The following is a 19,087-nucleotide window of genomic DNA, read 5'->3' on the forward strand; positions in this document are numbered from 1 at the left end:
TTCAGGATTTGTTTAGTTTTAATAAAACACCCTCAGGGAGCACATCAACATACATGCATATACTCTCGCAAATGCCTTCATGTAAATTAAAATAAACAGGAATTGCCCTTAATTTTAGTCTCTGTCACTGTGGTCCGATTTGTTAATTTTTTTTTTTTTTTCAAACTGAGTTAACATGAATTGTTGTGTTTTTGTTGTAATGCCTGCTCTGAACTTCTTATATCTTGCTGGTGACAAATACCACACAAACATCATAATACCGAAGAAGATAAATAACATCTAAACTAAAATAGACATTTTTCAAGTAATAAAAGCTACATAGAAACAAGCATCTAATGTGAATCTAATCTGAAAGCAAACTAATCTAAAGTAGACTTAAAAAATTAATTAAGTTAAATAAAGCTTTAAACTAATAATAAAAATCTAATTCTGAATGATTTGTTGTCGGTTCATAGGCCATATACAGCCCCAATCTGATTTCAAGAGGGCTGACCTATAAAAAACAAGCATCCAAATGATCTGTTTAAGAACAAATAAGTTATTCTTAACACATGGCCTTCATTAACAAAACAGTAAAACAGGCTAAGAAAAATGATGTTACATCTTCTGTTCACTTTAGTCATAGTCTACTGTCAGTGGCACAAAACCTTTATCTGTAGTTTTTTATGTAAGTAACCAAAATAATGGGGTTGGTAAGGTCTCGCACTGATTCTCACAGTGATGGCAACGACACATGCCTTTTTTTGCAGCTCATGGATCATGTGATAAATCACATAAATAACAATGGATCAGCAACCCTCAGGACAACCTTCAAAGGGAACCTCCACTGCAACCTGAGACCCACTAACCTTTTGACACGAAAAAACCTCTTGGATGAGAGGTGCACTTTTTTTAGATGGTAAATGGCCTGTATTTGTATAGCACTTTACTAGTTCCTAAGGACCCCAAAGCACTTTACACATCCAGTCATCCACAAGCTACATTGTAGCCACAGCCACCCTTGGGCACACTGACAGAGGTGAAGCTGCTGAACACTGGCGCCACCGGGCCCTCTGACCACCACCAGTAGGCAACGGGTGAAGTGTCTTGCCCAAGGACACAATGACCAAGACTGTCCAAGCCGGGGCTTGAACGGCAACCTTCCAATTACAAGGCGAACTCCCAATCTTGAGCCACTCCAGTTTCCTGCTTTTTTCCAGCTTTTAAGGCTAAATATGTATACACTTAAACCACTTTAAAGCACTTCACACATAAAGCACAATTTAGACTCACCAATAAACTTATCATGCATGTATTTGGACTGTTTGAGGCATTGTCATAGTGCAAGATGTTTATAATAGTTTAGAGGACCAAAACTGCAAGTATGACTGGATTAACCTGCTTGGGACTCTGGAAAGCAAATACACCGTATAGTTCCTTCCTCTAAGGACAAAGATATATGCTTAAAGTGTAGTGAAGAACCATTAACAATTACTGAAAAGAGCAGCTTGTTAACCACCGGTTCAAAACCTGGATACTTTTTTACCTATTTCTCAGTTTGAGTGTTTTTTACACAGATGCCCAGAAATCAATCGCTTCTCATTCAAGATAAAAAGCTCCCATATACCACATGCAGTCATGGTAACAAAGCAAGTGCACCCTCTTTTAATTCTAAAGTTTTACATGTCATGACACAGTGCTTCCTTACAGAAGCAGGATGACGCAGCCAGATGCTGATGATTAAGTGCAGTTGACTAAGTGACCATTAGCAAGTGTGACCATGCATAGTAAACTTTGGGCACTTTGGAGGCCTGAAGCTGGGAAAGATTACAAAGCCATTTTAAACACTTCAAAGTCCATCATGCTACAGTGAGATGGATTGTTCACATAATCAAGCTTTCTAAGAGTGAACATCCTTGCAAATTCAACCCAAGGCCAGAGAAACTACAAAAAACTACATGCAACAGTTACCATGTTAAACGTTAGAGTTCATGACTGCAGAACTAGAAAAAGGCTGACAAAAAAGACTGAACAAGAATGGTTTGTTTAGAACGGTCGCCAGGAAGAAAAGACTGAAATCAATGTTTTGCAATGGCTCAGTGAGAGTCCAGAGCTCATCTGATTGATATGCTGTGGTGAAACTTGTATGAAGAGCTGTGTACGAATGAATGCCTGCAAGTCTCAACGAACTGAAGCAACATTGAAAAGAAGAGTCATACAGCCATGATACAGTCATACAGAAAACAGTTAATTCAAGTTATTGCTGCTAAATGTGGTTTTACTGCTGAATTGTGTGGTGCATCTAGTATTTTGGCTTGTTTTTTGTCAAATAAATAACAATACAGGGTAATCTATAATGTTGCTGTTCACCTGAGGTTGTGTTTAAATATTGTTAGAACCTGGTGAGGACCAGGTGATTTTTTTTTCAATATGTCCTGATACACAAAAACCTTAGAACTGAAGGAGGACATACTCTCTTTTTTACCATGAATGCATACACATGTTAGAGAAATTAAATTCTAGCATTTGTGAGGTTGAGCAGCAGTTGTTTTGCCCAGATAATAATCTAACCTCAGTCAGTTATCATAACTAAAGAGTTTTTTTCCATCGTGCTCCTCATTGACCGAGTCTCTTATTCTATTAGAGTCAGACGCTGGACACAACAGCTTACTTATTATTAGTGCCTGAAAAAAGTTTTCCAGTTTTTGTGCTGTAATCCCTGCACCAGACAAACTAATGTAAAACATATGAACATGAAAAGGTCAAAGAAGTGGTTTCCTTGCACAATAAATATGACAATTGGAGGACATTATTTCTTCAGATCAATACCAAAGAACATTTTTCTAAAGAAGATCATCTTGTGATGATGGCTCAGAGATATCATCACAGCATGATGAAACCTGTCCAAGTTCGAGATAAAAACCATCAAAGATTGCATTAAAACATAATCCAATCCCCAAAACCAAACATGTTTCACAGACTGCTGTATCGCGTGACTTTCTGTACATTTACTCAAATTAACTGTCATCACACAGAGGAGACACGCTAGATTTACTACAATTTCAATATTAAAACATGAGATTCGTAACACTTGAACTTTAAACTTTTGCTTTGTGACACTGCAAATAAATTGATTTTTAGGGTCCAGTTAGCAAATCATTAAAATGGCATTTTCTCCAAACTCAATTATTGGTGAATAAAACAAGTTCTGTTTTGTTTCTGTGTAGAGAGGAATGAACATTACACTCCCCGTCCACATGCTCACATGTAACCACAGAATCAGATGATGTGTGGGAAGGATGTAACCTTCAAACGCAGGTTTGTTGTTGAAATGAGGAGCAGCTGAGCTGTTTGTCTCCAGGCTTTGTTGTTTCCGACACAGAGAGCGAGAGAGAAAAGAAAGACAACCGTACTCTCTGTGTGACAAGAAGCAGACAGTCATGAAGACAGACTTACAATACGGTGATGTCACAGAGCTGACAGGAACACAAACACAGGCTCGTGTCAGCAAAAAGCTGTGACGCTAAATATGAGGGGAACAAATGTTGTACTTGGAAGTTGTTGATGAGGTTAAGGTTTTGCATAATAATTTTTTTATGTCAACAATTTACCAATTTTACAGTTTTAACTAGATTTGTAAGAATAATATAATATAGATAGATAGATAGATAGATAGATAGATAGATAGATAGATAGATAGATAGATAGATAGATAGATAGATAGATAGATAGATAGATAGATAGATAGATAGATAGATAGATAGATAGATAGAATCTTTTTTACAAATCAGGTTAAAACTGTAAAATTGGTAAATTGTTGACATAAAATAATTTATTATGCAAAACTTTAACCTCATCAACAACTGTTTAACTTCCAAGTACAACATTTGTTCACCTCATATTTACCATCATTATATTATATATATATTATACATAAATATATAAAGATCACTGTCCAGAAGAGCACAGTCCTAGGAACAGCAAAGATATTGGGACCCTCAAGCTCCCAGGCCTCACTGTTTTGTGAGCCAAAAAGCCCCTCAAGGGTTGGTTGAGACCAAAATGGAGCTAAAAATCAAGTGAATAAAAGATATACTGTAGCGTACTTTTAGGTTTAAAGCTTTTGCCCTCCCCCTAAGTGGTCTTTTAAAAAAGGAGTAGAAAAGACACTTTATTAGAACTGGCCTAGAGTGAGACCATATATTGCATGAGACTACAACACTACTTCCAGCACCTATATGCACCACAACAACTGGAATGTCCATTTCAGGCGTTCTCTGTTCAGTGCAGCTGTGTAAACTATCCTCATTAGCAACCAGTCACGCCTCCTTAAATCTAATGAGTTGGCTACAGTATGTGACTTTATGATGAACAAATGTCTCTCTCTCTCTCTCCTCCTGATCTTTCCCCTCCATCCTTCCACTCTCTGGAGACAAGGACCTTTTTGTACGAAAGCGAAATCATAGGACTCACATGCTTTGGACAAGAGAAAGTGAACGATCACAGCGAGAGATAGGGTTGCTCAGAAGAGAGGGAGGCAGAGAAGCAGAGTGAGGTCATTCAGAGCTGGAAAAGGGACTTCAGAACTGGACAGCTGTGAAGTACACTGTACCAGACTGGCCAGGATTATCTGAACATGGAGAGTGAGAAAACAGAAACAGAGGAGAAGACAGAAGGTAAAATGAGCATTTAAAAAACTTCTGAAGAGATGTTTCAGACAAGTATTTGCAGCTAATATGCATAATATTCAGTTTATTCTTACTTTCAAAAACCAAATGCTTAGTCTTTGTCTAGAAACTGCTACTTACAGCTTGTCAAAATTCAAGATATCCTCTTTATTATGTGTGTTTTCAGACCAGCAGGTTAATATACTAAATTTATGGGGACATATAAAAGAATAAGGAACGCTTAGTAAAGTTTTTCTTTTTCTTTTTTTTCTAATAAGACAGGGCAAAACCAAAAAGAATATTTTTGGCAGTTCAAAATGATTTTTTTCCTTGCATATATCAGATTTTCTTCTTTTTTTTCATCATTCCTTTACATTTCAATCAGTCCTGAAATATTTACTGGGCTGTGATACCAAAATTTGCATAACCAGCCACAAAGCTACTTTGCCTTTCTTGGACCAGCTGCATCTGCAAAGATGTATGATACAGGGATAAAACCAATGAGCAGCAGTAGTGTTGTAAAACAAACCTTAAACATAAAGCCTGGTGAACACATATAAATTTAAGTATTTAATATGGGTATTAAACAGGGATTATTTAGTTATTTTAATTTATTTTAACAGTACATCAAGATTGTGACCTACAAAAATAATTTTAATTATCCTTCATTTAATTCAAGCAGGGTCAAGAACCTTAGAAGGGTTTACCTAAATGGGATGTGGATGATTTTAATGTTATCAATTACTCCTGCTTGTTTCCTGTTTTCACAAGCCAAAATGTCTGCTGTTTCACATCAACGCTAAAGTACACCAAACGCAGCTTTGACCTTTTTGTCCTGATTGTTGGTTACCAGCTGAACGCAAGCTGTGATTTAGGTTTGTTTGGAGAACAAAGCCAGCGTGTATGAGATGAACTAAACATGCAGTCCAATGCTATACCAAAAATATGTCTTACTATCCAGACAGTTGTTGCTACTTGTTACCAAATGAGACATACAGTGCAGAAGCAACATCAAAATGTCACAAAATCCTTTTGGTTTCCTGATGGCAATAAATTTAAATATTTTTTGCATCTTCTGTTGAGGTCACTGTGGGACAGATGTTGATGTAACATGTTGACGTCAACTTTTTTGGCCTGAAACAGCTGAAGCCAAAAGCACAAACTCAAAATGCCAGAGGAAATTTGACAGAGAGTCTTCATTGTGGGACACATTCCTTGTTTTGCTCTTTCACGGACGAGAAGTGTTACTCATATTGTGCTCATGCTCCTCATCATTTATGCATGATGATATATGTAAAACGTGTTTCGTATGACCCCGTGCAGTTTTGACAGTAGCCTCGACCTGTGACATTTTCGCAACAGACACAAGCATTGTACTTTTCTATAACCATCAACTGTGCCCAAATGCATGAAATATTTGCCATGAACCACACTGCAATGTTTTTGTTTTTTTACCTTTAACATAGGAAATGCAGACACGCTGAACGGTGAATAATATAAATTCACACACTAAGTCTGAAGCTGCCGTGATGCTGAAAGCAATTTGCAGCAATGTGGTGATCACCAAGCGACTACAGATGAAAAGATGCTGGTGATGTGAAGTGAACATGGCTCGTGATAGACTTCAAGACCAGCAATGTGACTACCAATGAGAGTGAGGAATACTATTGATTGACATATGGCATGGTAGTCAAGCTCTTAAGCTGTGTCCACGCTGGAAGCAATTTGCTTGTCGTGCATTGCTTTACAGTCGACCGTGTGCAGAGGTTTCAGATTACCCGTTACCTAGGTAACCTTCTAATATATTTACTACCACATTATGTCAATCAAGGGTATCCTGTTCTCTTATTGGTAGTAATTCGCTTGCCTTGAACAGAGCCCTTGAGTAAGTGAATGCTATTAGAAAAAAGGTCCATTGGAGTGAATGGACCTTGTTGAATCCCGCCCACTTTGCATCACCAGCAGTTACTTTCCCTGTAATTGGTTGAAGTTGCCACATGTGGATACAACTTTAGGTTACACTGGGGTTGATGAAAAGAGTTTAATGCAGACATTAATGACTTTAATCACACGACAGAGAAAGCTCACGGCGCAGGCTTTTTTAAACTTTATTTGAGTGGGTTGAAATTCATTTGACGTTTACAGTTTGTTGAAATTACATGATCACAATTCTCTGTAATTCAGAGCATTTAACAGTTACGCCGAATTTTATGATTCAAGACAAAACATGAAACTCACTGAACTTTTTGGAGTCAGATAATATGAGGAGCAACTTTTCTTGTATATAAAAATATATTAAAAGTTTGTTATTTTATAGAATATCATCTGTGTAATTTATATTTATTCTACTTTAATTTTTGAGATGCATGAACCAAACCTGTTTTCTGTGGTCTTTTGTCCTGAATAAGTGTGATAAATAATCTGTTAGCGATGCCAATTATCGATGATGTAACAAGTAGAAATTCTTTGAACTTAATCTTTTTTTTTTCTTTGAACTTAATCTTACATGATGTGTTAAATGTCTGAGAAAGAAAAGGTAAATAAACTGTTAATTTACATGTGGTGGGAAAAAAGGGGTTTTCTTGTGGCAACCTCTTTCATGCCTTTTCCATACTTGCTTAACAAACAAACGCTTAACAGTGGATTTGTCTGTGGATTCAATCAACATTTTCACAGAAATTTAGCAGATGTTGTGTGGACACCACACTCAGCTTTTCATGTTTTCTCCTTAGATACAGAGGGAAATGTTGAAGAAGCTAGCCAGGGGATTTCTCAGGTAATCAAGAACTTTTAAACACTTCACACTTCATATTTATTTGTTTATGCCTCATAATGGGTGAGCTAAAAAAAAAACATGAATAATCCCAGCTTTATTATCAAATCAGAACAAGCTCATTTAGACAAGTTACCAATAAATTACATAATATTTGGTTTGTGACTTAAATTGTCTATTAACAACCGAGCCTTTCTGTCACTATTTATCAGAAGACGCAACAAGATGTTTCTTTAAATAGTAAAACTTTTATATTTTATTTTTTTTTACATTTTTAATACATTTTGTGTTGGTGACTTTGAGCAAACGCTGTGCTCTTTCTAGAGTAGATTTTGCTCAAGATATCAACATAACCAGTGCTGGCATTTAGACTCACTGTGCCTCACACTTTTTAAATTTAAGAATATTTGATTGGTTTTATTTTATGATGAAGTGAAACAAAGAGCAAGAAGAGTGAGTTATCCAATGTTGGACTCTGCAGACAAATAACCCAAATCAGAAGACAGCATATTGCCCGAGATAGTGAAGCATTTTCATCACAATGAGTATGGACTACCAAAAGTGAACAGAGCACACAAGAAAAATGCTGTTTACAAAGTTTTAAAATAAAGTTTCGGCTCTTTTAAATTTGCACCAGGTCTCATCACATTTTAACAAAAGCTCTTATTTACTCACAGAGGATGTGAAATACTTTATGAATAATTTATAGTACAGGACTCACTTGTACAGTATAAGAATTCAGTCTCCAAATTGAGTTCACTTTAGCACATCATGCTCTCTTAAGTATTATTTAAATAACACTCTTATTCAGATTAACTAAACTCAATATTGGCAGCTGATACGAGTAAATACTAAGATCTATGCATTGCAGTAGATGCAGATGCTTCTATGAATCATTATTTAGCCACTCCTTAGAGCTGTAGCCTCCAGGTGTATAGACGCATACTCAGCTATTACACAGGAATAAGAGCAATAAGGCAAACAGGACAGATGGTCTATTGAGTTTCCTGCTTGATGCCTTTCACATGACCAAGAGAAAAAGAAAAGCAAGAGAGCGATGGAAAGATAGGACAAGAGAGAGCTGCAAAACCCATGTAATGTTCCCATGAGCTGATTCAGTTATGCCCGTGAAGTAAATTCAATCAGCTATGCATGAGAAAACTGAGAATGGAAGAGCAGAGAAAAAACAAAGCAAGATAAAGATTTCTCTATGTATGGAATGTAATCAGGGAAAGGTTAACATAATGATAAGGGTTTAAAAGACAGCACAAAACAAGTCAAAACGCACCAAAAGCACAAAGAATCAAGTGTAACAAAGTTGGAGCAAAGTTGGAGCAAAGCACACTGGTGAAAACATTACATGTTAAACTGCTCCTTGTGATGCAGCTGTGGGGTCTGGTGGTTGAGCTGCGCGAGGGGCTCCAGGCGGCGCTGGGGGAGCTGTGCGAGCTGCGTCAAAAGGACCACGGTTTGGAAGAGAAGCTGCAGGCCCATCAGACTGATGTGGATGATAAGATAATGGGCCTCAAGAACACGCTCAACACATTTAAGGTGCTGGAGAAGCTAGACAGTAAAAACACACACATACACAGTCTACTCTTGGTGTGGCCTCTGAAACATAATTTAGAACATCTGACTTGGACTCTGTTGAACTGTAAACTAATTTAATTAGGCAGGAAGGCAACTCTTTCAGACTCTCACACTTCTTTTCAACAGGCAGTTCAACGTGGACTATGTTGCTAATATTTTTTTAATGTGCATGCATACGAGAAATTCTCTCTTTTGGATTTGAATCCCAAATTCTCCCCTTAAAATCTGACCCTGGTACTTCCCATTTCAGCATAGTGACTTTCCCAGTCTACCAAAGTAAAACTACTGGCACCTTTTAATCTTCTTGCAGGAGGAGCTGAATGTGGCGTTGTTCCACATCAGGGACATTTCCAGCAGACAAAGAGATGTTCAGAAGAGGATAGAACTGCTGCACTCAGAAAACAAAGATATGATGTCAGTTCCACACAGGTAGGGCTGCAACATTTTGAAAAAGGTGCTAGTTTTAATAAATGTACACGCATATAAAAATTATTCACAGTAATTATTCAATCATCCCACTCAGCTCCCTAATGGTGACCCAAAAAGTTCAACTTTCATATGTAACTTTGTCAAATAAGCGCTCTTTTTAATTCTCCTTCACCTGTGCTGATCGGGCCACTAGCAGAAAGAGCTCCAAGGCTGATGTGCTGACAGCATCCAGTGATGAACACATCTGTGTGCCCAGCCAATCAGAGCTCAGTGGTATTCAGCACTTTTTCCCCAATATGCAGAGCAGCGGGTCACCGCCGAGGAGCACCACGTCGACTCAGAGTGAGTCTGTGTATTTCAACATTTACTATGCAAAGAGTGTAAGCGAGAAAATGACCGGCTCGTAGAGGCAGTTTGCTCATACTAGTGTTTGTGTGTTGCAGCCTCCACGTCTCAGCAGGACCAGCAAAGATCTTGTCCTGAGACCAATAGTCAGACTGAAATAAGTAAGAAATACACCTGTTTCTGCTGATAAACATACTACTGCGGGTAGTCCACATATCTATGCACGGACCCACTAAACCACAGTCTCTTTTTACATCCTGAATCATGCATTACTTGGTAGTCAGAGGAAGTTTAAAGGCAGAAGTAGGTGGATTTTACCACCTCCAGACAGAACTATGGGTAGGAGTTTCACCACTCTTTTTAATTTAAGCAAAACTCAATATATAAATATAATTGTTAAAATGGGATTTTAGTCAACATACATGACCATATAAAAAGGTGTTTTAACCAGCTTTTGCCTTATGTTTGATGGCAGGTTTTATAACAGGTGCATATTACAAAAAATATTATACACAGGTAGTAAAGGCCAGCCAGTAAGCCTGGCCCCCTTTGCAGTTGTCTGTCTTTTATGGTTATAGAATAATCCTCTTTATTCTCAGAGTTTAAAGTAGATTGTGTTCTGTATGTGCAGATAAAAGACAGAGAGCAGCCTTGGAGCTGCTGGAGTCTGAGAGAGTTTACGTGTCCCACCTTTCTCTGCTTCTGAAGGCAAACATCTCCTTTAACGGATCAGAAGCCCTCACTTCCAAAGACAAACGGTAAAGCCTGCTGACACCCTAAGATGGCTCGATTCAGACTGATAATTGAAGAAAAAGACATGTAAAGCAGTTTTTTGGAAAGAAGAAATGTCCCAGCCACCACTAACCCCTACCTGATACACACACAGAGACACACAAATCAACACTCGCAAGAATATATTCCTGATCTAATTTGAGTGCTTGCAGTGAAGGGTGAACAGGAAATAAACAAATTAAATAAAGGCACATTGTAAACACCAGAGAAGACACTCTGTTAAAGAGACTCCACACAGCTTGTTAATGCAATCACTGCTTAGCTTCAGCACACGTGCTCCCAATGACTGAAAGCGCCAGTGAAATGGTGCCATCGCTGAACTGGGTCAAATGTTATTTGTGAATGATTGTATTTGTTTTAAATTGCTTATCCTGCTGTCAGATGTCTGCCACACAAGATGGCACACTAATTGACACAAATGCAGGTTTTCTCACGTTTTGTAGGAATGTTGATGTTTATAACATCTGCTGCCTTTTGTTCTACTTTTAGTCCATTTCCCAGCTCTTTGAGGTTTCTGATCCAGCAGCACCTTGAGCTCCTTCATACTCTTCAAGAACGTGTGCTCAAATGCCAGTGGCAAGGCATCATGGGAGATATATTCATGAGGCTTACAAGTAAAGAGGTAAACACAGAATGAGAGCGCAAAACGAAATGTGGATATTGTCCTTTTTGATGTGAGCACCATCTACTGGTAAATAAAATGAAAGTCTTTGAATTCTTAACATCTTTTAAACCAGCAGGCAGTGAATGCTACATATGCACTCCCTCCATTTTTCTAATAAGCCGTTGATTCAATATCAGTTATCTGAATCTATCTTTCATGGACTTCCTTTTCAGCTTTCTTAGCCTGCGCAGTTTGTTTTTCTATGCTATGTTTGAAATAATATAAGAATCTTTTAAGTGTATTTAGGCATTTAGAATTGGTCAAGACCTGCAGAAGTTCAAAGAAAGCATCAGACTGGGAAAAAAGGTGATTTATGTGACTTTGTATATAGTATAGTTGTTGGTGCCAGACAGACTGGTCTGAGTATTTCACAAACTCCTGATCTGCTATGATTTTCCAACACAATCATCTCTAGGGTTTAGAGAAAATATCCAGTGAGCAGCAGTTCTCTGGGTGAAAATGCCGTGTTGATGTCAGAGGTCAGAGGAGAATGGCCAGACTGCTTTGAGTTGATAAGAAGGATATACTAACTTGTTACAATCAAGTTATGTGTCTCTGAATGCACAACATATCAAACTTTGAAACAGCAGATGAATATATAGTGGTGGTCTGTCGGTTGAGAATTGGAAAATAAGGCTACAATTCACATGAGAATACCAAAAATAGACAATAGAAGCCTGGAAAAACATTGCCTGGTGTGACGAGTGTCATGGCTGTGTGCCGGCAGGCAGGAAAAAGGACCCAATATGCAGACTCCTGGAGGAAGAACTTAAACTCAAAAGTCCACTGCTTTATTGCAGGCAAACGTCAAAAACAGAACAAAACTAGGAGGGCTGGAAACTGGACTGGAAACTAAACACACAGGGCAGAATGAGGATACGACGTGACACTAAGCACGGGGAACACGGGGCTTAAATACAAAAGGCAGTAACACAAAAATGAGACACACAAGGCGAGCACGGCTGGGAGCAATCAAACCTGACGAGACTGAGGGACACAAAAGAGAATACAATGACCTGAGACACTGACCTTCAAAATAAAACAGGAAACAGACTGGCAGAGAACTAAACCCATACTAAACACTAGAAATCAAACCACAAATAAATTATACAATAATAATACACAAAACGCTGGCTCACTGACCCAGGATCGTCACAGTGAGTCTCAATTGCTGCTGTTTCATTTGGATGCAGGATCAGAATTTTTGGTGAACAATATATATACATGGATCCATCCTTCCTTGTATCAACTGTTGAAGCTGTTGGTAGTCTGGTAATAGTGTGGGGGATATTTGCTTGGCATGCCTTGGGCGATTTAGTACCAGCTGAGAATTGTTGCTGACCATGTCCACCCTTTTATAACCAATGTACCATCTTCTGATGGCTGCTTTTAGCAGGATAACGCTCCATCCAGTTTACATTATAGATGAGAAGCTGACAAATTTGCAGTAACTGTGAGATGCTGTCATGTCAATACAGACCGAAACATCTGATAAATGGCTCCAGCACCTTGTTGAATATATTCAATGAAGAACTGTTTACACTAATCTGACAGTGAAGGTTGGAGGTGTAAAATGTGTGATGATGGGTTATAAACACATTCAAATTCATATATGCAAAGTGCTTATGTCTTTAGTCTCTTAACTTGTGACTGTAGCTTTCAGTCATAAAACGATCCAATCATATGGTTTCCAACCTTCAATGAGCACAAGGTCCCCTTCTTGGCAGGTCTATCCCAATCGTTCTCCTGGCTTCCAGCTCACACCGATTCTAGAGCAAGATGCTCCCCCCCCCCCCCCCCCCACCACCACCACCACCACCACCACCAACCTGTGTGCTGCTATCATCCACTCTCTTCCTGCTACTTCCAGACCAATAACCATTCTCCAACAGCCCAAGCAGTGAAAACCTCTGCAACAATTTCAGCTGAGAACAGTCAGATCTGCCATCCTGCACTGTTAGCCCTGATCATGGTAATTAGTGGTTTTCCTCACAGAGGTTTCCTTGCATCCATCCTCCAGTGGGACTGGCAGTATTAGGATCATCTTCTTTCCTTTGTCAGAATATTGTCAGGTGGAAGTATAGTTTATTCCCCAGGTCCACCTTCATATGCCATACCTGTGCAGTCTGCAGGAGGGTGCTGTTGATCTTCTTGGAGGAGAGTGTTTTTTCTCCCTGCTAGATGAACTGGATTTATGGGATGGGTGTCCCACGAGTCTGATGCTTTTTCAGTTCATCCTTCTCCAAGGTGTCTGCCAGTGCTCTAAAGACTTGGCCGTACTCCCAGCTGTAGCTTCCCTGTACAGTCTTGCATCCCCACGAGTGTGTCTCAGCATGACTCTCCTTCAGCACTCTGTCATCCCAATCTGTGCAGATTTGATAGTGCAGGGAAGTGTTTCGTGCACTAAATGCAGGTAGAGAGAAATGCAGAAGGTCTCCAGTGTATATAAAGAGCATGCAAACTCAGGCAGTATATCTCTCCTTCTTCCTCCAGAGTGATTTCTTGGATTTTTATGTGTCCTACCTGAAGGAGCTTCCAGACTGTCTGTCAGTTGTCAACATGCTGGCCACCAGCTCCATGAAGTCTTCGGCCTTGCTTGAGGTAACAGAAAAATGTGAAATATGACAGGTTTTGATATTAAATTTAAAAGCACAGAATGTAACATGACGGGGCACAGCAGGGAGGACAGGATGAAAAAGAATACCAGCATACTTCTAAAAACAAAAAAAATCCGGAAACTTACAGCTCATATCACCAAAGAAACGCCAGCATATCTGTCGATTTCTGATTTAACTCTCAGATACTCTCAGAATTGCTTGAGTGGAGGTAACTTAAGTATCTGGAAACCCTGTCAAGTTTCATTTCAAGCCTTGTTTTATATAAAAGCTTCAGACAAATGACGAAATTCACAGTCCTTACACCTGCTGTGTTTTTCCCTTTGATGCTGATTGGTCCATCTGTGCTGCATTGTGCTTGACTGTGTGGTGCTGCTATCAGAGTGACATAACAGGTGATGAATCCAAACCCTCCCTCTACACTCTGCTGCTTCAGCCAGTTCAGAGGATCCCTGAGTACCTGCTGCTTTTACAGGTTGGATCAACACCACTGCCAGAATTGTCCTTATATGTTCATATCCTGCAACACACAAACTTGATACAAATATGATACTCTGAAACCATGCAGAAAAAGGTTATCAGTAAACAGAAACAGAAATAAAACGACAATTAACAACTCAGTATTATTACGACTGAAGATTAAATCTGATGTATGAATATTTAAATTGTCTATCTGTGTGTGTGTGTGTGTGTGTGTGTGTGTGTGTGTGTGTGTGTGTGTGTGTGTGTGTGTGTGTGTGTGTGTGTGTGTGTGTGTGTGTGTAGGGACTACTTAGGCAGACTGATGCAGAGCATCCAGACTACTATCTGCTGCTGGTGTGCATACAGCAGTTCAGGGCTTTTACTACACAGTACCACCACCTCCTCCAGCACAATCAGGAGCTTCTGCTGCTCAACCGCAAGGAGGTGAAGAGGTCAGGATTACCATCTTTCGAAAAATATCAACTTTAAAACAAACATTAAACAAAACATTTTCAGTGTGAAGGAGCTTAATGTTCTCTGTGCTGTGCACCCCTGCAGGTCTACCATGAAACAGCTGTTAAAGACAGTAGAGAGTGGGATTCAAGCCAGCAACACTGGCTCACCGTACCCTTGCAGCAGTGCAATGCTGTGAGTATTCAGTTTACCGGGCATTTAATGTAGTGTTTACATGACTCAGACATTTCTGTTAGACATTAATAAATGAATAAGAGTTAAAGCTAAGTAGATTATTCCTGGAAAGCAACAGACACACATAAATGCTTAATATTTGTTATTGCTTTCTCATTTAAAAAATATAGGTATAAAAGCAGTTACATACTCGCCATGTTTTCCTACCAGTCCAGTAACCTTTCAGTATTTCTTGATTTCTTCTGTAAAAAGCTGTCGGGTGCTGCTGTAAACAAAGTTTATTTCTTCGTTTCTTCACTGCAGGGAACATGCCAACCAGGTGAGGCGCAGAAAGCAGTGTCTCCTGGAACAGATTCAGTCGCACCGTTTCCAAGATTGGGACCGAGACCAAGAAACTGAAACTCATTGCTATGATGCAGAGTGGCCCTCCCGCCTCCCTTTCTTCAGCCATGAGCTGGACTCACGGAACCACAAACCAACAGGTCAGTAAAATAGTTCAATAAGAGGAGATCATTAGAAGGAACTGAGCGTGATTTAACGAAATAAAGAATTCCCAGCAGAATGGAAAAGGGCAGGACCCCCCCAGAGTGTAGATGCTGGCGGTAATGAAGATAAGTTGGGGGCTTTGGTGAGGTGGAAATGGGGAGGAGGTGGATTGCACAAAGGAGACTGCAAGAGAGACTGAAAGTTGAGCATTGCAATTTAAAGGCTGATTGAAGAAGAGAACAGAAAGATGATTGGACTAGAGCAATGATAGTGGCATGGAGTTTTACAGCGTGGGAAAGTGAATGTTTCAAGTTCAATTTGTTCTCTCCCAGCATTCAAATGCAGCCCTTTGGAGCAGGAATTAACACCTTTCCTTTTAGACATCCTCAGACAACACTTCATACTTCATCATGAACTTTTTTTAAAAGTGTAGCTTCAAAACGTCAGCACACAGGGCCACTACAAAGGATGTTTATCGCACAGGATGCTCTGGTGTCAGCATGCCAACCGACTGGCTTACCACTGTGCACATTTTGAATAAGAAGTACCAATTTCATCAAAAAACCGAGTCAAGTAAAATTAAAATCCAGGGCACAATTGAGTTAAACTCATCGGTATCTATCTGATGTCCCAGGTCAACTTTTACATTATATAGTTTTAAATCCATTGTTTGTGGCTTGATTGGGGCTTGATGGCTTGATGATTATTTTTTTAACCACATCCTCTTTAAGAAAACCTAAATACAAAACCAAAGCAGTATTTGGGCATCTCCTATCACAGTATTTTATTCAGCGTCAGACAGATGATTCCCCAGAGTAATTTTATTTTTGGGACATGATGAAACTTCCCAAACTTCCCTTTTCCCCAACTTGTCATTTTGGTTCTTATTTTACATCAGTCAACAATTCAGTTTTTTGTTTGTTTGTTTTTTTGCTTTCAGGTCTTGGCAGCATCCCAGAAAGTGAGCCCTCTGAGAGGTCAATGTTGTGCCAGCATCATCTGCCTCCCAGACCTGCAGAGTTCCGCCAGGTTCAGCCGGGATCTGCTCTGGCAGATGCCCTCGGAGAGTTTCTCCTTCCTCCAGATCCCCCTGGGCTGGAGAACCTCTATGAAGAAGATGGAGGCTCTTTTCATGACACCTCTATGTTGGACCGCTGTTCTTCTGCCTCTTCTGATTCCTCCATTGACATTGCCTTTGTGAAGTGCCCAAAAGCCCCCCCAGCGTCACATCACGGAATAGCAACAAATGTGTCGACTACCCGCGATGTTTTTGGCAACATAGGAAGCCAAGGGAATGGTTATAGCAAACTGCCCAACCGTGGTTGTGTCTCTCCAGACGAAGCTGTTCTTATGCGTCGCAATCAGCATCGCCCCCTTCAGGCCAGCCAACGTAAGAGCAAGGTGAGTTTATTTGTAAGAGATATATAAAAATATTGAAGAATCATTTTTGTAGATGTTCATAATCGACATGTATGCCATCTCTGCTGTTAAGTCACTGAATGGGCTGCAAATGGAGAACACAGTGAGTGGTCTGGATAGTGGACCTCTATCAGACCATCTCCAAAGGGTGGGATTGGGCAGCCATGCCAAACTGGAGCGCCAGAGCAGTAAAGGCAGCAAAGGAAGTTCTACCCCCTCCCGTAAGGTCCAGACTCCCTTGGCGAACAGAGCGGACAATGACAAGCAGAGCCCTGATCTTCATGGACTGCTCAGCATAGTGGGTTTCAGCAAACATCTATTATTAAAGAACTATTATCATGTCTGTACAGGAATTGCCTGTTACATTTTAACATTAAAACCACAGAACCTGACAACATGAAATTCATATTTTTAGTATTATTTCTTAATTTTCTTGGTAAATACTGAAATATTGTTTTCAACCACATCAGGACACAGGAATCCAGTCATGGGGCGATGAGTCCAAGTGGAGGAGTGGGACGGAGGACAGTAACCACACCCCCTTCAGCGAGAGGAGTCGCAAAGACAAAGGAGGCTTTAGGAGCTCTTTCAAGAAACTGTTCAAGAAAAAGTAAGAAAGATAGTGTAGCATCATGGAGTTAGACACATGGCTGGCTTGGCACTGCAGTTTCTTTAACTTGAAGAAACAAAGATGCCAAAAAGAAGGCAAGATTGAAAGGAAAAACATGTATTCAATTTAAACCCTTTTCTTTCCTCCTAACAGAACTAGTGATGAGAAAAAGGAGAAAGGAGGTGAGAAGACACCAGAAAGTCAAAATAATGGTGAATATGAGTCACCGGGGAAAAACCCCAAACTGGTCCAGCTGGAGATGAACCGCGGCACAGCTGTATGAGCACTGCTCTGCAAACAGGCACTGTGACACATGAACAAAGATGCTGTATAATACATGCATGTACATCATACATATATACTAATGAGAGAAAATAGAGGCTGTTTTTCCTTTCTTTAAAACTTATAGACGCTGTATAAACACTGTACAGATATAAGCAACTGATTTATGTTTCAATTACAAAATCCTTCACACTGAGGGAAATATGATGCGGTTATACAGTAAACATTGAGCTCTTTTGCTAATATTCAGTGTTATTATGTTAAGCTGTAGAGCGAAAGACTAGCAAAAAGACAGGCAGTAAACAACATAAATTAAACAGGACTCCATGGTTAAAAACAATATAATTTTGTGTCAGTTAACATTAGATGTGTGATGAATGGTGCCCCACACTGTAAAAAGTCTCACTCCATTTCTTTCCTCTATAACATGTTCCTTTTTCTTTTCCACCCTGACAAAAACGTTGTATCGCACGTTTAAACAGTTTCACTCCAGCTCATCTTTCTTTCTTTCAGTCTTCTTAATGATTTTAAGCAATACCCAGAATTACATTGTTGCATATACTCAGGAGAACAAATACTAAGCAGGTAAAATCTGTGTATGTTTGTTCGTGATTAAACATTTTGCTGAAAGACAGTAATGTACATTTTTGTCATTGTGCTGATTATTTCTATGAATTGTTTTGTGAAGAAAGACGAATGTCAGAATTTTGAATAAAGGTCCAGACTGTATAATTTGTGGAATCTGGTTCTTTTCCCCTAATTTTTTAAGTACTAAGATTAAAACACTCAGTCTGAAAACAGAGTAATATCACTCCCAACTTTCTACAACAGTTGGACAATCTCAAACTACGAAGACAAACTTTGGTGACACTAAAAACTAAATACATCCCACGATTCACTGTTGCCACCTTTCCAGCAATAATTCTGAAACTTTATTCTTCAGCCATAATGTAGACGTTTTGCTGCTATGCTTGAGGTAACTGGGCCTCATTTACTAATTTACAGCTTGTATGCACAAACCTGCGTGTACAGGCCGCTTACAAAATAATTTCTTGGCACCATTTCGTAAATTTTTCTTTTACTGCAGTAAATGTCTTACACGATCCTTGCCCTCCACCCGTTTTCTCCTTGTCAGGTTGTTTTTCACATTAACCATTGAATATCAGACACTATTATTTAACTTCTACAGTCAGACTTTCTCCTTTTTTTTTTGTCTTAGAGATGCGAACTTCTCTTTTACAACTTCATCACCACGATAATATCAGTTGTACGGAGCTTGATCAAGCCTATATGTTACGAATGATTCTGACTTACTAACATAGGCAT

At 39.3% G+C, this 19,087-nt stretch overlaps 1 protein-coding gene across 2 annotated transcripts; it reads left to right on the forward strand.

Annotated features, from left to right (window-relative positions):
• Positions 1-4,498: 4,498 nt before the first annotated feature.
• arhgef33 (Rho guanine nucleotide exchange factor (GEF) 33) lies at positions 4,499-18,493 on the forward strand. 2 transcript variants are annotated; one of them, XM_004553558.6, is made up of 17 exons: positions 4,499-4,655; positions 7,379-7,422; positions 8,806-8,970; positions 9,320-9,438; positions 9,632-9,780; positions 9,882-9,944; positions 10,415-10,541; positions 11,065-11,197; positions 13,733-13,840; positions 14,237-14,329; positions 14,620-14,768; positions 14,875-14,964; positions 15,268-15,446; positions 16,391-16,851; positions 16,943-17,167; positions 17,340-17,479; positions 17,633-18,493. In XM_004553558.6, exons 1-17 carry the CDS (start codon positions 4,616-4,618, stop codon positions 17,760-17,762), a joined length of 2,415 nt encoding a protein of 804 aa, XP_004553615.4. In that variant the 5' UTR covers positions 4,499-4,615; the 3' UTR covers positions 17,763-18,493. The 2 variants fall into 2 exon arrangements, with proteins under 2 accessions (XP_004553615.4, XP_012775157.3); XM_012919703.5 differs by having other exon boundaries at positions 9,635-9,780.
• The last annotated feature ends 594 nt before the right edge of the window (positions 18,494-19,087 follow it).

This window comes from Maylandia zebra, linkage group LG13 (assembly GCF_041146795.1).
Source record: "Maylandia zebra isolate NMK-2024a linkage group LG13, Mzebra_GT3a, whole genome shotgun sequence".
Lineage (NCBI taxonomy): Eukaryota > Metazoa > Chordata > Actinopteri > Cichliformes > Cichlidae > Maylandia > Maylandia zebra.